The following is a 16190-nucleotide window of genomic DNA, read 5'->3' as shown; positions in this document are numbered from 1 at the left end:
AAGAATGGCTGCTATCATGAAATCAACCAATAACAAATGCTGGCGGGGCTGTGGGGAAAGAGCAACCCTATTCCACTGCTGGTGGGAGTGTAGACTGGTGCAAGCACTGTGGAAATCAGTATGGAGATACCTCAAAGAGCTAGGACTGGAAGTCCCATTTGACCCTGCTAATCCCCTGCTGGGGATCTTCCCCAAAGAATTAAAAGAGCCATACCACAGTGATATATGTGCACCCATGTTCATAGCAGCACAGTTTGTGATAGCTAAAACTTGGAAACAGCCCAAATCCCATCAACTGGAGACTAGATAAAGAAAATCTGGTTTTTTTATAAAATGGAGTACTACTCAGCCATAAAGAACGAAAAGCTAGAGTCATTTATAGCTAAATGGATGCATGTGGAAGCCGTACTCTTAAGTGAAATAAATAGGACACACACGTGTAAATACCAAATAGTTTCTGTAGTATGGGAAACTGAAAGTGTAAATAAGGACTAAAAGGTATAATAGGTACTGTGAAATAGTAAGAAAGGGGGCAAAGGGGAGGGAGAAGTGGGAGGAATAGGGGAAATGAAGGGAATGGAATTAATATGAGAAAAGGAAAAAATAGAAACAAAGTCTTTGTAAATAGGGAGGACTGGAGGGGTTGAGGGGAGGGCAAGGGAAGGGGGAAAAAATAAGAACTAAGAACATGTAAAGGTACATATTTCCAATGATGAATGTCATTATATTGTACACCTAAAATGTACCAATAAAAGGACATAAAAAAATAAATTGAAAAAATAAACTAATTTACTCGTGAAGAAAAGAATAGAATAAGAAGATAGAGCAGATAGGAGTTGCGGGAATAAGAGACGAGTAAGATCAGGGAGGTATGTAAAAGATGGTCATGCAAAATTTGTATATGTAGCCTTGACCTTGAACTTTTGAAAATTTCTATTTAACTTAGAAATTAGTATATTGGCTTAACTTTGTTCAACACTCTACAATCTTTATCTAATACATCTTCTAGTTGTCTCAGCTACCTGATTTTATTAACTATATGTATTAGTCTGTGGACTAAAGGCAGATCATTAATCATTCATTATATGCATTTACAAATACAACATCTCTGTGTGGAAGGAAAAGTAAATTTTAGTAATCTATATTATATAATTTTTAGGATTCACATCATCTATCACTGAGTTTGATATAGATTGAATTGATTTTTTAAAGCATACTTTTGAATTGTTAGTAATAATGTAATAAGAGCAATATATAACAGGAAAATGCATTTTATTTTCAGGAATATTTGAAGTGAATCATGCAAAATAACCTGTGTCTTTAGTTCACCAATATCTGTGACTTTATTGTGTATTATGTAATACAAGTTAAATATAATAACATTTTAAAATTTCAGAAAGTGAGGCTCGTTGAGATAAAATGCTACCTACTACTTAGGGAGATTGTCACAGGTTTGTATGTGTAAAGCACATTGAACACCCATTGACCCAAATGAGCTAGAGCTCAGATGTATGTGATATAATCACTTATTGATTATACCATTTGTAGGAAGAGACATTATACCAAAATCATATAAATATACGTTCACACTTCTGTTTTCTCTTATTGTGTCATAAACTACCTTTAAGAATGTCATGCTGATCTAAGAGTACCAGGGTATGTCAGGTGGTATGAATGTAGGCTGTTCATTTATATATTGATGTACAAGCAGAGTTTAATTAGCCATTCTGTTGGTGATAGGTACCTCTTTTATTGCTTTGCTCTAAATCTTGTCATGTAGTTTCAAACCATAGTTTGTAACAGTTTAGGTTTTTCCCCCCATATAGTTAAACAGTTAATACATGTACATGCTCAAAATGTTAAACAATACAAAAGGAAACAGGGAGAAAATTTTAATTCCTTCTGCCATCATTGAACCCCTGTTGCCATAGTCTCCTTAGCCTATTATCAGTTTCTTTGAGTATCCCTTCTCAAAAATAATTCACTTATAAACATATACATACACCTTGTATGTATGTATCTATCCACCTTCTTTTTTCTCATACTGCACTATACATGCTTCAGACTTTTCACTTCATAAACATCAGTTTCATTCCATATCAGTAGGTCACTGTCACTGTTTCTCAGGGCTTCAGCCTATATTCTATACATGTATAAGCTATCATTTATCTAATCCTATATATATTGCTTTCTGTTTTTTACTTCTTACAGTGTCACAGCTAATACTCTTGTATATATCTTTGCTTTAGTGTAAGTTTATAGGAAAAATTCCTAGAACTAGAACTGCCAAGTCTAAGAGAATATATTTTTAAGTGAACGAAGTATCAGTTTATAATTGCCTCCTTATATTCCAAAATCGCATATTATCAAATTTTAGATCTTGGTCTATCTGATGAGTGAAAAGCATTATGTCCTTACTTTGTTTGCGGCTGTGTTCTTATGAATGAAATTTCTTTTTCACATTCAAAAGTCATCAACACTTATTCTCCAGTAAAAGTTCTTTGCCTGATTTTGAGTTACTGAGTTTTTTTCCTTCTTTTTTTTTTTCTACTGTTTTTTCTCAGTAATCAGAAATCTTTAAGAAAATTAGTCCTTTATGTTTTTCTCAGTTCTTTCTTTTGACTTAGTTTATTAAAATTTGTAAATTTTAAATTTTTACATAGCCCAATTATTTTTAATCAGTTTTATGCTTTCTGAATTTGTACCTGCCCATACAGCATTTTTCCCCAGAGTTTCTATTTTTATGATTTATCTGTTCATTTTTTTCTATAAATTTTTGTTGATAATGCATTTATTGGTGTTAGTATTGGGATTTAACTAATGTAAATGCCATCTGTCTCTTTTTTCTTGTCTTCCATAACCTGTTTTACCTTTTATTAAAATACTACTTTCATCAGACACTATGTACTTCAGTTCATTTGGGTATTCTTAATTTTGTTCCAAAGCTTCTCATGCTACCAAAGTACCATGTTGTTCTTTTTTTATAATTGCTATTTTATTATTTGTCATATATCTGTGATACTTCTTTAAAAAGTAATTTCTTAATTTTTTTTACTTTTTCATTAAATTTTAAAGCATATATAAAGCAGATTTTTTTTTCCACTGTGCAGTTAGTCTCTGAAACTAGATATCTGCTCATGAATCTTTGGTTAATGCATGCAAATTTAAAAGTAGTCTGTGGTGAAATGTGATAAAACACTAATTTCTCCTCAGTTTGAAGAATTTTTCATTTCTTTTCTAGCTTTTAATCTAGACAACGAACAACCGGATTATGATATGGATTCAGAAGATGAAACCTTATTAAATAGACTTAACAGAAAGATGGAAATTAAGCCTTTGCAATTTGAAATTATGATTGACAGACTTGAAAAAGCCAGTTCTAATCAGGTACTGTACCATCTAAAAAATGTATTCTTATGTTAACCCAGTTAGTACCTTAAATTGCATTTTCTTTAGGCTTGTGTGTGTTGTATTTTATTATTTTGAATTTCCTTATATCTCAGTTTCTGTTTACAGTAGTACTTGAACAGAATACTGAATAATTTTTTGAATAGGAGCATGAAGAATACTGGGAGTTTTTTGTTGTTGGTGGTGGTGGTGGTGGTTTTTTTTGGTACTGGGGATCGAACTCGGGATCTTGCGCTTGTGAGGCAGGCACCAAAACCACTGAGCTAAATCCCTGGCCCAAGAATATTGTTCCGACTGTTTACTATATGTATAAAAAACACTACTTACAATGTTATATAGTATCTTCTAGATCTTTTTTATAGGACTATATTTTTGATGCTTCAGTAAGTAAATTTGCTTACTTGGGTCTGTAGTTATATGAAATTTTGCTCAGTCGTTCAGATTTACATTAAGGTGTTCATTTTATATAGATTTTAGTTTTCATTATGTATTCTTTTAAGTTTTTAGTTAGGAAAAGTTCACAAAATAATAGAGCATTTTCTGAAGATGTTAATGTATGGCACAGGAAACTTAAAATGGCACAGTCTTTCTGGAAAGCAGTTAAGCAACATATGGCAGGAACTTCAAAAGGTTTATTAGATACTTTGATTTAGTAATCCTGTCTCTGGAAATCATTCTCAAGAAAAATAATTAGAGGCCTGAAGATTCCCTAGCATGTTCAAGGTCCTGGGTTTGATCCCCCCACCACCACAAAAGATTTTTCAACATAGACGTTCAGAATAAATTACAATTTGTATATAAGATGGACTATAATGCAACCATTAAAAATCATGATTTTTGAAGGGTGACTAGTAGGAGATTGTGCGTTACATAATACTAGATTTCAAAAATAGGCTATAGAATTGTTTACGTAGTAAATAAAGCATTTAATAAAAAACAAGAAAAATACAACAAAATGATAACAATTGTTAATGATCATGTGTTGATATTATAATTTGATTTTTAAAATAAACTTTTAAAAAATAATTTTGGTGTACCTGTGTGGTATATTGATACACTAATTGTCATTAATATACAGGTATCAAAGTTAGAAAAAAAATTTTACATTAGACTAAAAACTTTCCACTAATTTACCTCTACAAATTAATTTCCCTTAATCTACAACTTAAGTTTTTACATCCCTGAAGTATTACTAACTCTTGATAGCATTTCCCAAACTTTTCCAGTATAAAATTACTTGGCTGCATATTTTGACTTTCTGCTAGTCTTTTCCTCTCACCCCATTTTGATACAAAGTAATGTCCAGTCCAGTGTACTATGCAGAGAAGTACATTTTGAAAATTGATGTTTGTAAAACTCACCTTACTGATTTTAGATATTCTTACTTGTTTTTTGTTGGGAATTTTTTAAATTATCAAATTGATATTCATTATAATTACTACTTAACAGTTTTCCTCGAATTTTGGTCACTGGCATTAAATAATAGTTTCAGGAGTTTGGAGATGCAAATTGTCCTGGCAAATCTTGACTGGATCGATTTGCTGGTATTTCTACAATTTTCTGTGATTGCTCAGAAATTATGTAACAGTGGCTGAGATTGTATCATCAGAAGCCTTCAGGTCTGTTTTCTGTAATTTGTTTTCTTAGTGCCTAGTTGAACAACACAGATAATAGTATTGAATAAGCCAGATGACAAAAGTCTTACCTTTGTGGAACTTAACCATCTAAGTAGGGGCAGGATAAATGTAAAGCCATGTAAATAATGCAGTTAACTGCGCACTTTTATATAAGCAACACCATCTTATTTTAGTTTTCTTTGTTCAGGGTCAGCCTTCCAGACCTTGAAACAAAAACTGGCTAAGTACAGAGCACCATAGCATCTACTTAAAGCAGTGGGAGATAAAGGTAGAAGTTTTAGTCAGAGGAAGACAGTGGTCCTATTAATAAAACCAAGAATCAAAGACTCAGGATCGTGTTTTATCTTTTTCCTTCAATACTGAAATTTAGTTCTCACATTCATTTGATTTACTATTAAAAATATCTTTTTTTAAGTCATAACAACTAATTGGAATGTCTGACCTTAGACAGAATCTTGTTCCAGAGGGGAAGGTGGTACAAAGATCATTTCTGGTGCCAGGGATTTAGCTCAGTGGCACCATGCCTGCCTCACAAATGCAAGGTTCTGAGTTCAATCTCCGGTACCAAAAAAAAAAAAGATCATTTTTAAGTCAATTGACAGATTGGAAAAATGGATGATAGGGCTGGCGATTTAGCTTAGTGGTGCTGCTGCCTGCCTCACAAGTGCAAGGTCCTGAGTTCAATCCCCAGTACCAAAAAAAAGGAAAGAAAACGGATGATAGATTAGATAAAATTTTCACTGTTGAATTTAGTAAAATTGATTACTGTGATTATAAGAGAGTATCTGTATTCTTAAGAAATACGTAAGTATTTAGGGGTAAAGAGCCATGACATGAAACTTGCCCTCAAATGGATCAGAAAATAATTGTGTGTGAGAGAGAGACAGAGAGAGAGAGAATATATGCATGTGAACAAATGGATATGAAAGCTAACGGTCTATTCCTATAGTCCTCCCCGCATTTTGAGAGGCTAAGACAGAAGGTTCACAAGTTCAAGCACAGCCTAGGTGGGCAATTTAGTGATTTAGCAAGCCTGCCTCCAAAAAATTTTTCTTTAATTTTAAAGGGCTGGGAATAGCTCAGTGTGAAAGCCCTGGGTTCAGTTCCCAGTACCTACCCCCCAAAAGCCAACAATAGGTGAAAAGGTGTATAGATGTTCTTTTAAATATTTTATTCTTTCAAATGTTCTGTACATTTGAGATTATATTTAAACAAAAAGGTGGTTTTTTGGTACCAGGGATCGAACTCAGGTCCTTGCACTTGCGAAGCAGGCGGCAAAACCTCTGAGCTAAATCCCCAGCCCCAAAAAGGTTTTTTTAATCACAAGCCACCTTAAGTATTCTTTTTCATAGAAGTTCCTCTAATGCAACTACTTTAACAAAACACTTTCTAAGAAATTAACATTTTTTAAAAGTTTTTTTTCTAAACCTCTCAATGTTCTAATTTAAAAACCCTTATTATCTCCTTCCTAAGTTAACACCCTGTTTTTTGGTATTTATTAACACTGTTCTTCACTTACTACACATTCTCATAGAATAGCATTGTATTTACTCCCTACCTTCCACTACCCCTGCCCAAAACAGAATGCTGCTTCTAAGACCATGAAGAAAATACAGACCGTTAGTTCCATCATTTGCTTTCCCTTCTACCCAGATACTACCTTTTATCTTAACCCTAATCTTAAGTGTTCTCTAACTCTTCCTTATGTATCTGTTTATTCCTGAAATACTTCATTTTTAATGATCTCTCATTGCTTCAGTCTTTGTCCCTGTGCCTAAAAATATATCCAAGGGTCTCTTTCCAAGAGCACCCTTTATTTAATCTTATCTTTCTCAATAAACTACTACCCTGCCTCTCCTCTTTGTCATAAATTTTCAAAAGACTGACCATACTTGGTACTCCATATGTTTACTTTCTATTCGCTTCACAAGCCATCTCATTTCACTGAGGTGCACTCTTTAAGGTTACTAGTGGCTTCCCAGTTGTTATCTAGGAGTCTTTTTTCAACTTGTACTCTACTAAGTATGCCTGTAGTCATAGATAATATTGACCGCCACACTTTCCTGCTTCTTTTCTTTCATCTTGTTTTCCATTGCCTCTGTCTTGTATGTTTTATTTCTTTTGATTTCTCTCCTCAGCATTTACAAGGTGATCAAAAAATACAGTGAATGTTTAAAAAATTTTAACTACTATAACCCTCAGAATGCTCACCCATACTTGTCTCATCATTCTTGCCACTTTTTGAAGCAGTTCTGGGAGTCCTCTTTCATAAGTGTCTTTAAGAGGTAATCACAAACACATGCTGCTGCCAAGTACCATCCAGCTGAAAGGCTGGCTCATGAAAACACCATATTCTGTCCTCATCCACCCCATTCATTACACCTGGCACCATGTGACTTCTCTCCCTTCCTCAAAGCCAAAGTGACCATGAAAAGTAAATCTTTCATATCAGTTCAGAACATCAAGGCAATCACACAGTGCAACTAAAGACACAAGAAATGACTTGCATGCCAGGGGTGGTGGCACAGGCCTGTAATCCCAGCATCCAGAAGGCTGAGGCAGGAAGACCACTGCGAGTTCAAGGCCAACCTGGACTACACAGCAAAACCCTAACTCAAAAAATAACAAACAAATAAACAAACGACTTCCAGGACTGCTTTAGAAAGTGCTGAGAGCAATGGGATACGTGTGAGGTGAGGGAGAAGTATTTCAAGGGAGGATTAACAGCAGTGTGTCTTTTATTGTAATAAATGTTTTTAAATTCAGATATACACTGTATTTTTCTATCATACCTCATAATCTAGTTCCCATATCCTGTGTCTACCTACTAAGCTCCTATCTTGTGTCTCCCTGCTAAGTTCTAAGCTGTGTTTCTTGTGAAACCTTTCTACCTTAAGAAATATTTTAGTATTTCCAGCGCACCCTCCCCCTGGTTTATCTTTCTCACGTTCCATTCAATTGACCAACATTGAACTTTAATGATTGACTTCTTAATAATCATATTTTAAAAATCTGGCCAGGGATTTAGCTCAGTGGTTCTGCCACCTGCCTTGCAAGCACAAGGACCCGAGTTTGATCCCCGGTACCCCCCCAAAAAAATCAAGCCAGTTTTTGTTCTAAAATAGCGTATTTGTTGTCTATATCCACTTCCTTCATTTTTACTATCTCTCACCTCAGCCACTGCTTTTTGCCACTGGCTATTTTATTAAAAACTAGTGTATTTTTTTTAAAACATTCAGTTGTTTACACTCTCTATAAAAATCTATATTCCACCTGACTCTAGCCACATTGAACTTCTGCATGGTCCCGTAATATAATATGCTCTTTTATAGGTCTACATTGTTCTCTCTGCTAGAATGCCAAGTTCTACCTTTTTAATACTGTTCTCTTAGTAAACATGTAGTCTATATCTCAACGTCATAATTTTACTAAATACTTCAGTCACTTTACAGAGTCCATCATCTTCACAACTTTAAAGGAATTTCACACTACCTTCTACCCCACTGCTTCTATTCAGCCAAATTCTATAGTTTAGAGTGTTTGACTTGCAGTAGGTCTGTTTTCCTGGTGCCAGATTCTTGCCAGATACTTACTTGGAGAGTATAATAGGAGGGAAGTTGAAGCTGTAGGTTTTTCCTAGGAAGGCTCCTAAAGCATATTGAACAGTTAGATAGTTCTTTTGGAAGAAAGATGTATGTAGTTACACGTCCATCTTTTTTGGCTGTTTAGTTAATACCCTTTTAGGTGGCTCTATACAGCCTAAGACCTCATCCTGCATTGGTGACGCCTCTGCTTGATCTTGATACTGCTCTCTTATCTCCCTGAGAAGCAATACTAACTGCTTTTTTCCCTAGACCCCTTTTCATTCAGGGCACTGTTGCTGTGTGTTGAATGAATGTACTGTCACATGACCTAGGCTCTGCCAATTAAAGATTCTAAATCTGAATTGAGAGCCAGTAAAGCATAGAAGCAAGGATCATGGAGAAGTCTCTGGTAATGATGGAGATGGCAGTGGATTGGAGTTACCTTGGCAACAGTAGCAGCTATCCTACAGTCCCCATGTCATTGGTGCTCATAGTGCAGTCAGCGGTGGTTTCCACCTCTGGCTCAGTTCTATGGCCTGGTTTTAGGCATTGTAGATTGTAAGACTGATTCTGCAACACTTCCAACAATATTGAACTATTCAGTAGCTTAACAATTTCCTCTCTTGCTTACAGACAGAAATTTTGGCTAGTGTATGTTTCCAGCAATCATTGTACTTGTAAAATTTTCATTAAAGGCATCTAAAACTCAATATAATAATCAAACCATCAGTTTTTTAATCATGAAATTCCAGTGCATGAAATTATATTATTATTATATTATTATTATATTATTAATTATATTCTGATGGGGCCAGAATTGCCAGATATTGTGGCAATTAAAATGTGATTCTTGTGTATTCTAGAAATGTGAACATTTTTCTATAGGAAAGGGTGCCTCCTATGTTGAAGGGGGTGTGGTAATTTTTAAATATTTATATATTATAAATGAAGCTTTTGTCTAGATTTTTTTAAGCAATCCCAGTTATTCCTGTCACATAATAATAGTTTTTAAACCACACTGTGCTGTAATATGGGTATACATGTATGTTAACAATTGTGCTCTGTAAGATTAAAGACTAATCTTGATTTTTAAAATAATTTGAATTTAATGTTTATATTTCCCATCTCACTCATTTTTTTGTCTAGATTTATTTATTTTTAAAAGGTCAAAGGATCATTCCTATGACTACAGAGGTTGGTTTCAATATGTAAGCACTCTTATCAGTGTGTAGTGAGGAAAGAATTTTCTCCTAAATGAAAGATTAATAGAACTGTGGACAATTTCTAAAACCTTAAACTATTATACATAGAATTAGAAAGGCCTTTATCCTAATTATTTTATCATTATGATTTCATTGTTCCATGATAGTTGTGGTTCAGCAAGTCTTGGCAATGTTAAGAATCAAAAACCTATAGGAGAAGCTTTGAAGGAAGAAAGGAATAAACAGATCCTTCTACAGTAGTTATGTCAAGCATGACAATAAGCAGAGTAGTAGTATGAATGAATGCTAATGGATTAGTGTCACTTCTCTATGAGAGAAAAATATTGTTCATTCACTTGTAGCATTAGTAGTCTAAGCATTTAACAAGTATTTTCTTTTTTTATTTGGATGTATCCCTTGAAAAAATAATCGTTTGTATTTGAGTGCTTTCCCAGGATAGGAGGATTTTATAATTAATTCCACCAAATCTTTGTTACCGTAGTTGAAGATCTTTTCAATTTTCTAGACCTTTAGTAAAAATAATGCCTTCTTTTTCATTTACATAGAATACTCAAAGTGTACAGCATTGTATATTTTGATTTCATTGAGTGCTAATGTTTTCTTCTCATTTTGGCTGACCATAGTTTTCTGGTACTGTGTAAACTGGGGAGCCTTTTTTTGGCCTGGGTGAAGTTGCTTTTTTAGAGAAAGCCAGGATTGTATAGGATTTAAGAGCTGGCATTGGAGTCTTTCTTTTTGCAAAAGGTGGGCACAACTTTGACAAAGCTCCAGTTGTACTGCATCTGCTGTTTGCCCCAGCCTGTCTTCTTCCCCTCCTGCTGGCCACCTTGGGAGTTTGACCTCACTTTTCCAGCCCAGGCTAGGAAACTATAGACTTTACCTCTAAGCATATGGCCAGCTACTTCCAGAGTGGCCAAGGTTTCCACCCCACACTGGCATAGGCGGCCTCATCCTCCAGCAGCATGCCTCCTAGGAGCACAACTTGTTCTTCTGGGGAATGCCTCCAGTGAGACTGCATGAGCCTTGATCTGGTCAGTCACTTCAAAGGTGTGTAGGTCCTGGGTGCAGACAAAGAGCTACAGCTTGGCAGCTTAATGGTGGTCCCAGCTGCCGCTACTGCAGCACTGGAGTTGAGAAAGAGGAAGAAGCAAGGGCACGCACGTCCTCACCACCTACTTCACGTCAGTTCACTCTGGGGGCCATTTATAGAGGAGGGTTTCCAGTGTTACCTATTGAGTCATATAGCTGTACTGTGTTGATTTTGAACAAATTCTTAGATAAGGTGAGAAGTGATCATTTAACCCGTTTTTAATTTAATGTAAATGTTTATAGTTATTTGGAAACCTGCTTTTGGTAGTACTCTTTGGACCTTTACACAGATAATAAGCCATCAGATTTGAAAGAAGTGAAGTGAAAAAAAGCATAACAACAGAAAAGAAATGCAGGTACTTCCAGAGAAAATGTTGTTTTTTGTTTTTTGTTTTTTGTTTTCAGAAAACATTTTCTTACTCTGCCCTGTATCTTGTTACACTAATACTCAATTCTAAAGTTCACATTATTTTCTTACTGCCTCATTTGTATTTGTCTTACCTTTAGCCATAGCATGTTTATTTAGATAAGAAATTCATCTCAGTTTTTTTTTCCTTATCTTCCCCACAACTTACAAATTAATGGTGGGTTGGTAGTAGTTTATTGCTAATTGCTTTTTGTTTAATTGATTAGTTTATAAATTAAAAGCATTAATTGTAGATATAATTTACTAATTTGTATATCAAAATGTATTCATTCAAATTGCTAGATCATGAGTTTTGTCTGTCAGTAAACTAAATGGTCCTCATCCTCATGAAGTTAGAGTAGTCTAGAAGAAAAGGCCAAATGGTAGGATAATTTTTATCTCTCCATCTTTAAGCCTTGCAAATAATCAAACAACTCAGAGATATCATAGAAATAATAAATTTACCACAGAGCCTTTTGCCAGGTAGATAACTGGTTTCCACCACTTCCTAGTGGGTGAAATCCAAGCTAAGTGACAGAATTTTTTTAGTGTGTAGAAGTAGAGTTCTGATCTAGTGAATTTTTATTATTTGTCACAATAATTTGTGACTGCCATATCTGCAAATAGTTCTTTCCTACTCAAATTAAAGCTGTCACTATACTAGAGATGTATGATAGTAGTTTCCTTAGAATAGCTAAAGATAAATTTTACAGAATGATTAAAGCTAAGGTTATCCTATAAAAACAAAGTTGCTATATAACAACATAAAAATAGCTAACTGAAGGAAATAGGGTGTTTAACTGTCAACTGTATTAAATTCTTATTAGTTATTATACAAAGAAAGTACTTATCAACAAGGCAAAAAGACATAAGCTGAAGCAAGCAGCACCAAAGAAGGAAAGCTGACCACCTCACCTGAGAGCATAGGCAGTAGTGCCAGTTTGATAGTATTGTTCCATAAGAAGCTCCCTACTGTTCTGCTAGTTGGTGGAAAGAGCCCTTAGCCTTCTCTCCACTGTAGGATCAGATTATATTTCTTATTTAATTAGCAAAAAATATAAAACTTTATCAGAAGCATAGTGACCAAACATCTGATGCACATTCAGTCTGGCCTCCAGTGCACATGAGAGCTGCTGGTGGCCTGTGATGCTGTCAGAATGAGGTAGAATTTTATTAGACCCAGAAAGCTCAGTTCTCAGCAGCGTAGTTCAGTGGTGGAGCCCTTTTCTACATACGTGATCCCCTGGGTTCATTCTGCGGTAACACACACACACACACCCTATAGATAGTTCATTTCTTATTTAACTGCTGTCCTTGTAGACTTGGGAGGGAGGGGGATATCTCACCATTCTAGAGAACAGCTAGCAGTAGGATGGTATCCATTTAAAGAGGATATTGGGAAATATTGATTCATTTGGTTTGGTCTCATGTTCCAGGCTCTGGCTCTCTATTTTAAAGTCCAAGTTAACTCAGCCTCTCAGATACAGTTAAGTTGCCTCCACTGAGACATTCTTTGAGAAACCAAAGAATGGCCATTGATCTTTTATAGCACTAAGTGTATTTGTCATGTGGACTAGAATACTTGAGCTGAATTGTCAGTGTATTCTCTTCCAGTAGTCAAATTATACAATGCTAGGTATCACCATCATAGGACTATGATGAGTTCATTTATTCCATGAAGTTATACCAACACAAAAAGTAAAATCGTAGTGAAAAATTAATTTGGTGAGTCGTATCTCCTTCAGATAATTTCATACAGCATATAGATCAGTCCGTATATTGATCTTACAATTTTAGTGACAAAAACTTCCCCTTGTTTCCAAGTACTAGAGAAACATTTCTTAGAAAATAGCTCGATTTTTTTCTGAAAAATGAGTCTTCATCTCAAAATGATACAAGTATGACAGGATGGCATCACTCCAAGGAGGCTTTCCACCCCTAAAATGACATGATCTTTTTCTAAAGTTTAATTTAAGTGGTTATATGTAACCCCATTTCCATCCTGTTAATCTGATTAGTTAATCTAATGTTCTCAAGATGCAAGGCAACAGATGTGGTCGAGCAGATTTTTACAAAACTTAGTCTAAGGTATGTCAGCATTATCCTGGCTGCATTGATATGGAAGGTAGGTCTCTACCATAACCTATGTCAGAACACCTAGGGCAGAGTGGTGAACCTATGGCATGTGTGCCACCTCAGGCTGTTTCTATCATTGAAAGTTCTAAAAGATTTTTCATCACTGATAGGGGAAGCATCCTAGAAATACTGTCCCAGACCTGAAAGTATCACCAGGAGAAGGATTATTAAGAACCAAGGATTCTCTCGCACATACTCAACTTGGATAGCAGAATTGCTTTTATATGTAATTGGTACAAGGAATTCAGAATTGCATAATGTTGAAACCTGTAGAAACATGTTGTTTATTCTTTTATCAATTCTAAAACAGGCATATTATAGTAAGTTACAGTATACTATATTTTGAAGGTAGGTTAAAAAACAACAACAACAAAAAAAACATGGGCCAGGAATGTAGCTCAGCAGTGCAGTATCTGCCTGACAAGCACAAGTCTGAGTTCGATTCCTGGTACCAGGAAAAAAACCCAAACAAACAAACAAAAACCTTTGTCTTCTGATTTCTATTTAAAATCAAACAATAAAAGCCAATAGACCTGAAAACTAGGAGACCTTCAAATATCTAGAATCAAAGAATATGCAAATTTTGAAAGACTCTAAATGACTTCTAGTCCAAGATTTGCCTGATGCAACAATCTATTGTCTTCCCAACTGTCTTTCATCAACCTCTGTTGAGTTTGTATGGAGTAGAACCACTGCCTCTTATGGCAGAATATTGGTGGCTAAATCTCCTAATTAATAATCCTTTGTTAAATTGAATTGTGTCTTCACCTGCCATCATAATCTCACTATAACTGTTAGAATGGATCACATATTTTTCCTACAGCTGTAGTTTAACTTTGATTTCTCTTTTTCAAACATCGTAGTCATTGCATCTTGCGTTTTTCGTTTAGCTTGTAACACTTCAAGAGGCAAAACTGCTGCTAAATGAAGATGATTACCTTATTAAAGCTGTATATGACTACTGGGTGAGAAAACGTAAAAACTGCAGGGGGCCGTCCCTCATTCCTCAGATAAAACAAGAGAAAAGAGACGGCTCTACAAACAATGACCCTTATGTTGCCTTTCGGAGAAGAACGGAGAAAATGCAAACTCGAAAGGTAATGTGCAAATTAGATATAATTAAGTGTAACAATAGTATTTAAAGCCAATCTTTTTTTTGCCAAAGAACTTGAATAATTTTGAATAATTTGAACATAATGGGAGTTAAGGACATTGATAAACTTCCGAAATCCTGTTCATCAGTTGTTTCTGTTGACCATTTGTTTGCAATGTTTATCTACTGTCCACACCTTTTATAAATTTGATTATACTATTTTAGGCTTGAAGTTGACATGATATAAAAAATTTTGTGTCCTTACATACCTTGAAAGTTTTGAGTTTTTCAGTAAACTATAGCTGTGTCATGAATCTCTTCTGTTTGGGCAGCTGAGAATTTTAAATAATGCTGCTTTTCTGTGTTGGTCATTTATGAGCTTATAGTTCCTTTAAAACGATATCTAGTTCCTTCAAGCAAAAATGGATCTTGCTTCCTCTAGCTATTATGAGGTCATGGGAATTAGAGAAAGGTTTATTTTCAAGCCCAGCAGAGTCAAGAGTAACAGTGGCATTGACAGTTGTCTCAGATTTCAAGTTGATGGACTTGTACCTGTCTAGCTTTCAGAAGCAATGTGAGCCAAAATTCTAAGAGAAGCAGAATCTCACACTGTGGAATGATATGGTATAGAGGAAAGCATTACTCCATAAGGTATTCATTACCTTACATTTCTCATAATTAACAATGACTACTACACATGGTAACACATTATCTAACATTGCAAAGAATCAGGAACATAAAATGTAAAAACCATGAAGAATTATAGTTGGAAGCAAAGCATTTTCTGTGGATTCTTGTTTCTCCTAACACTGAATGCTTGTCTTTGTCAGCTGTGAACAGCTATGAAGCATGACAGCTGCTAAGGGTAGTATATGTTAGTAAAAACTCTCCTCCTGATTAATAACCAGGATTTTTATAACTCGTGTGGATTTGATTTTCTTAAATATTAGAAGATGGATTTCCCAAATGTAAATGACTTTCCTTAACTCAGGCTTAATTTTCAGTGTGGCATTCTGGTTCTTAGCTAAAGGAATCTAGGATATTTTATGAAGATGTATCACCTTTCTTAGAAAAAACTAAAATGAGGAAAGCATGTAAATATGGTGAAACTATATAAATGTGAACTGTAGGAATCGAAGGAGAGGTTTATCTGACCATTGGAGAATCTGAAGAAGCAGTTGCTTTTAAAAGGTATGTAGTTGACTTGAATACATTGTGAAACACATGACTATTAGCAATGTCTTTTGAAGGAAAAATATTTTTGGACTTCCTTTATTGAATGGGTATAAAATACTTTAAATATGTAATATTTATTGGCATATAAATAATGTTTAAAATGGTTTATTTTTTGTTTTTATATTGAGAATTACTAGCAGCTGGTTCTTATGTTTAAACATTCTTGACACGCTGATCCTACCCTTTTGTTATTTTGTGTTCCTCTCCTGAATGATACATTTTCTTTTCTGATGCTCTTTTATTTTTGATTTTTCTCTTTTTTTGTTGTAGAACTAAAAACACTATTCCCTGTAATACAGTTTTGCTAATTAGAATTGTTTATGTGTTTCAAAATGAGAAAGATGGGAAAGCACTCAGTGAGTAATGGATATTCCCTAG

The 16190-nt window shown here is 34.8% G+C and overlaps 1 protein-coding gene and 1 pseudogene across 1 annotated transcript in view; one reads left to right on the top strand and one right to left on the bottom strand.

The window, feature by feature from the left end:
* Nucleotides 1-16190, top strand: part of Epc2 (enhancer of polycomb 2) — a 148469-nt gene that overhangs the window by 100843 nt on the left and 31436 nt on the right. Inside the window, exons 3-4 of the mRNA XM_004869992.4 lie at nucleotides 3242-3387; nucleotides 14374-14580. Coding sequence (XP_004870049.1) covers nucleotides 3242-3387; nucleotides 14374-14580 — 353 coding nt within the window. The remainder of the gene's footprint in view (nucleotides 1-3241; nucleotides 3388-14373; nucleotides 14581-16190) is intronic.
* LOC110346746 (ubiquitin-like protein FUBI pseudogene) lies at nucleotides 10503-12600 on the bottom strand (annotated as a pseudogene).

This window comes from Heterocephalus glaber, unplaced genomic scaffold (genome assembly GCF_053883595.1).
Source record: "Heterocephalus glaber isolate CG9 unplaced genomic scaffold, H.glaber_assembly_v1.0 deba00001097, whole genome shotgun sequence".
NCBI lineage: Eukaryota > Metazoa > Chordata > Mammalia > Rodentia > Bathyergidae > Heterocephalus > Heterocephalus glaber.
The sequence above is the reverse complement of the archived record's forward strand: the minus strand, read 5'-3'. Positions and strand labels throughout refer to the sequence as shown.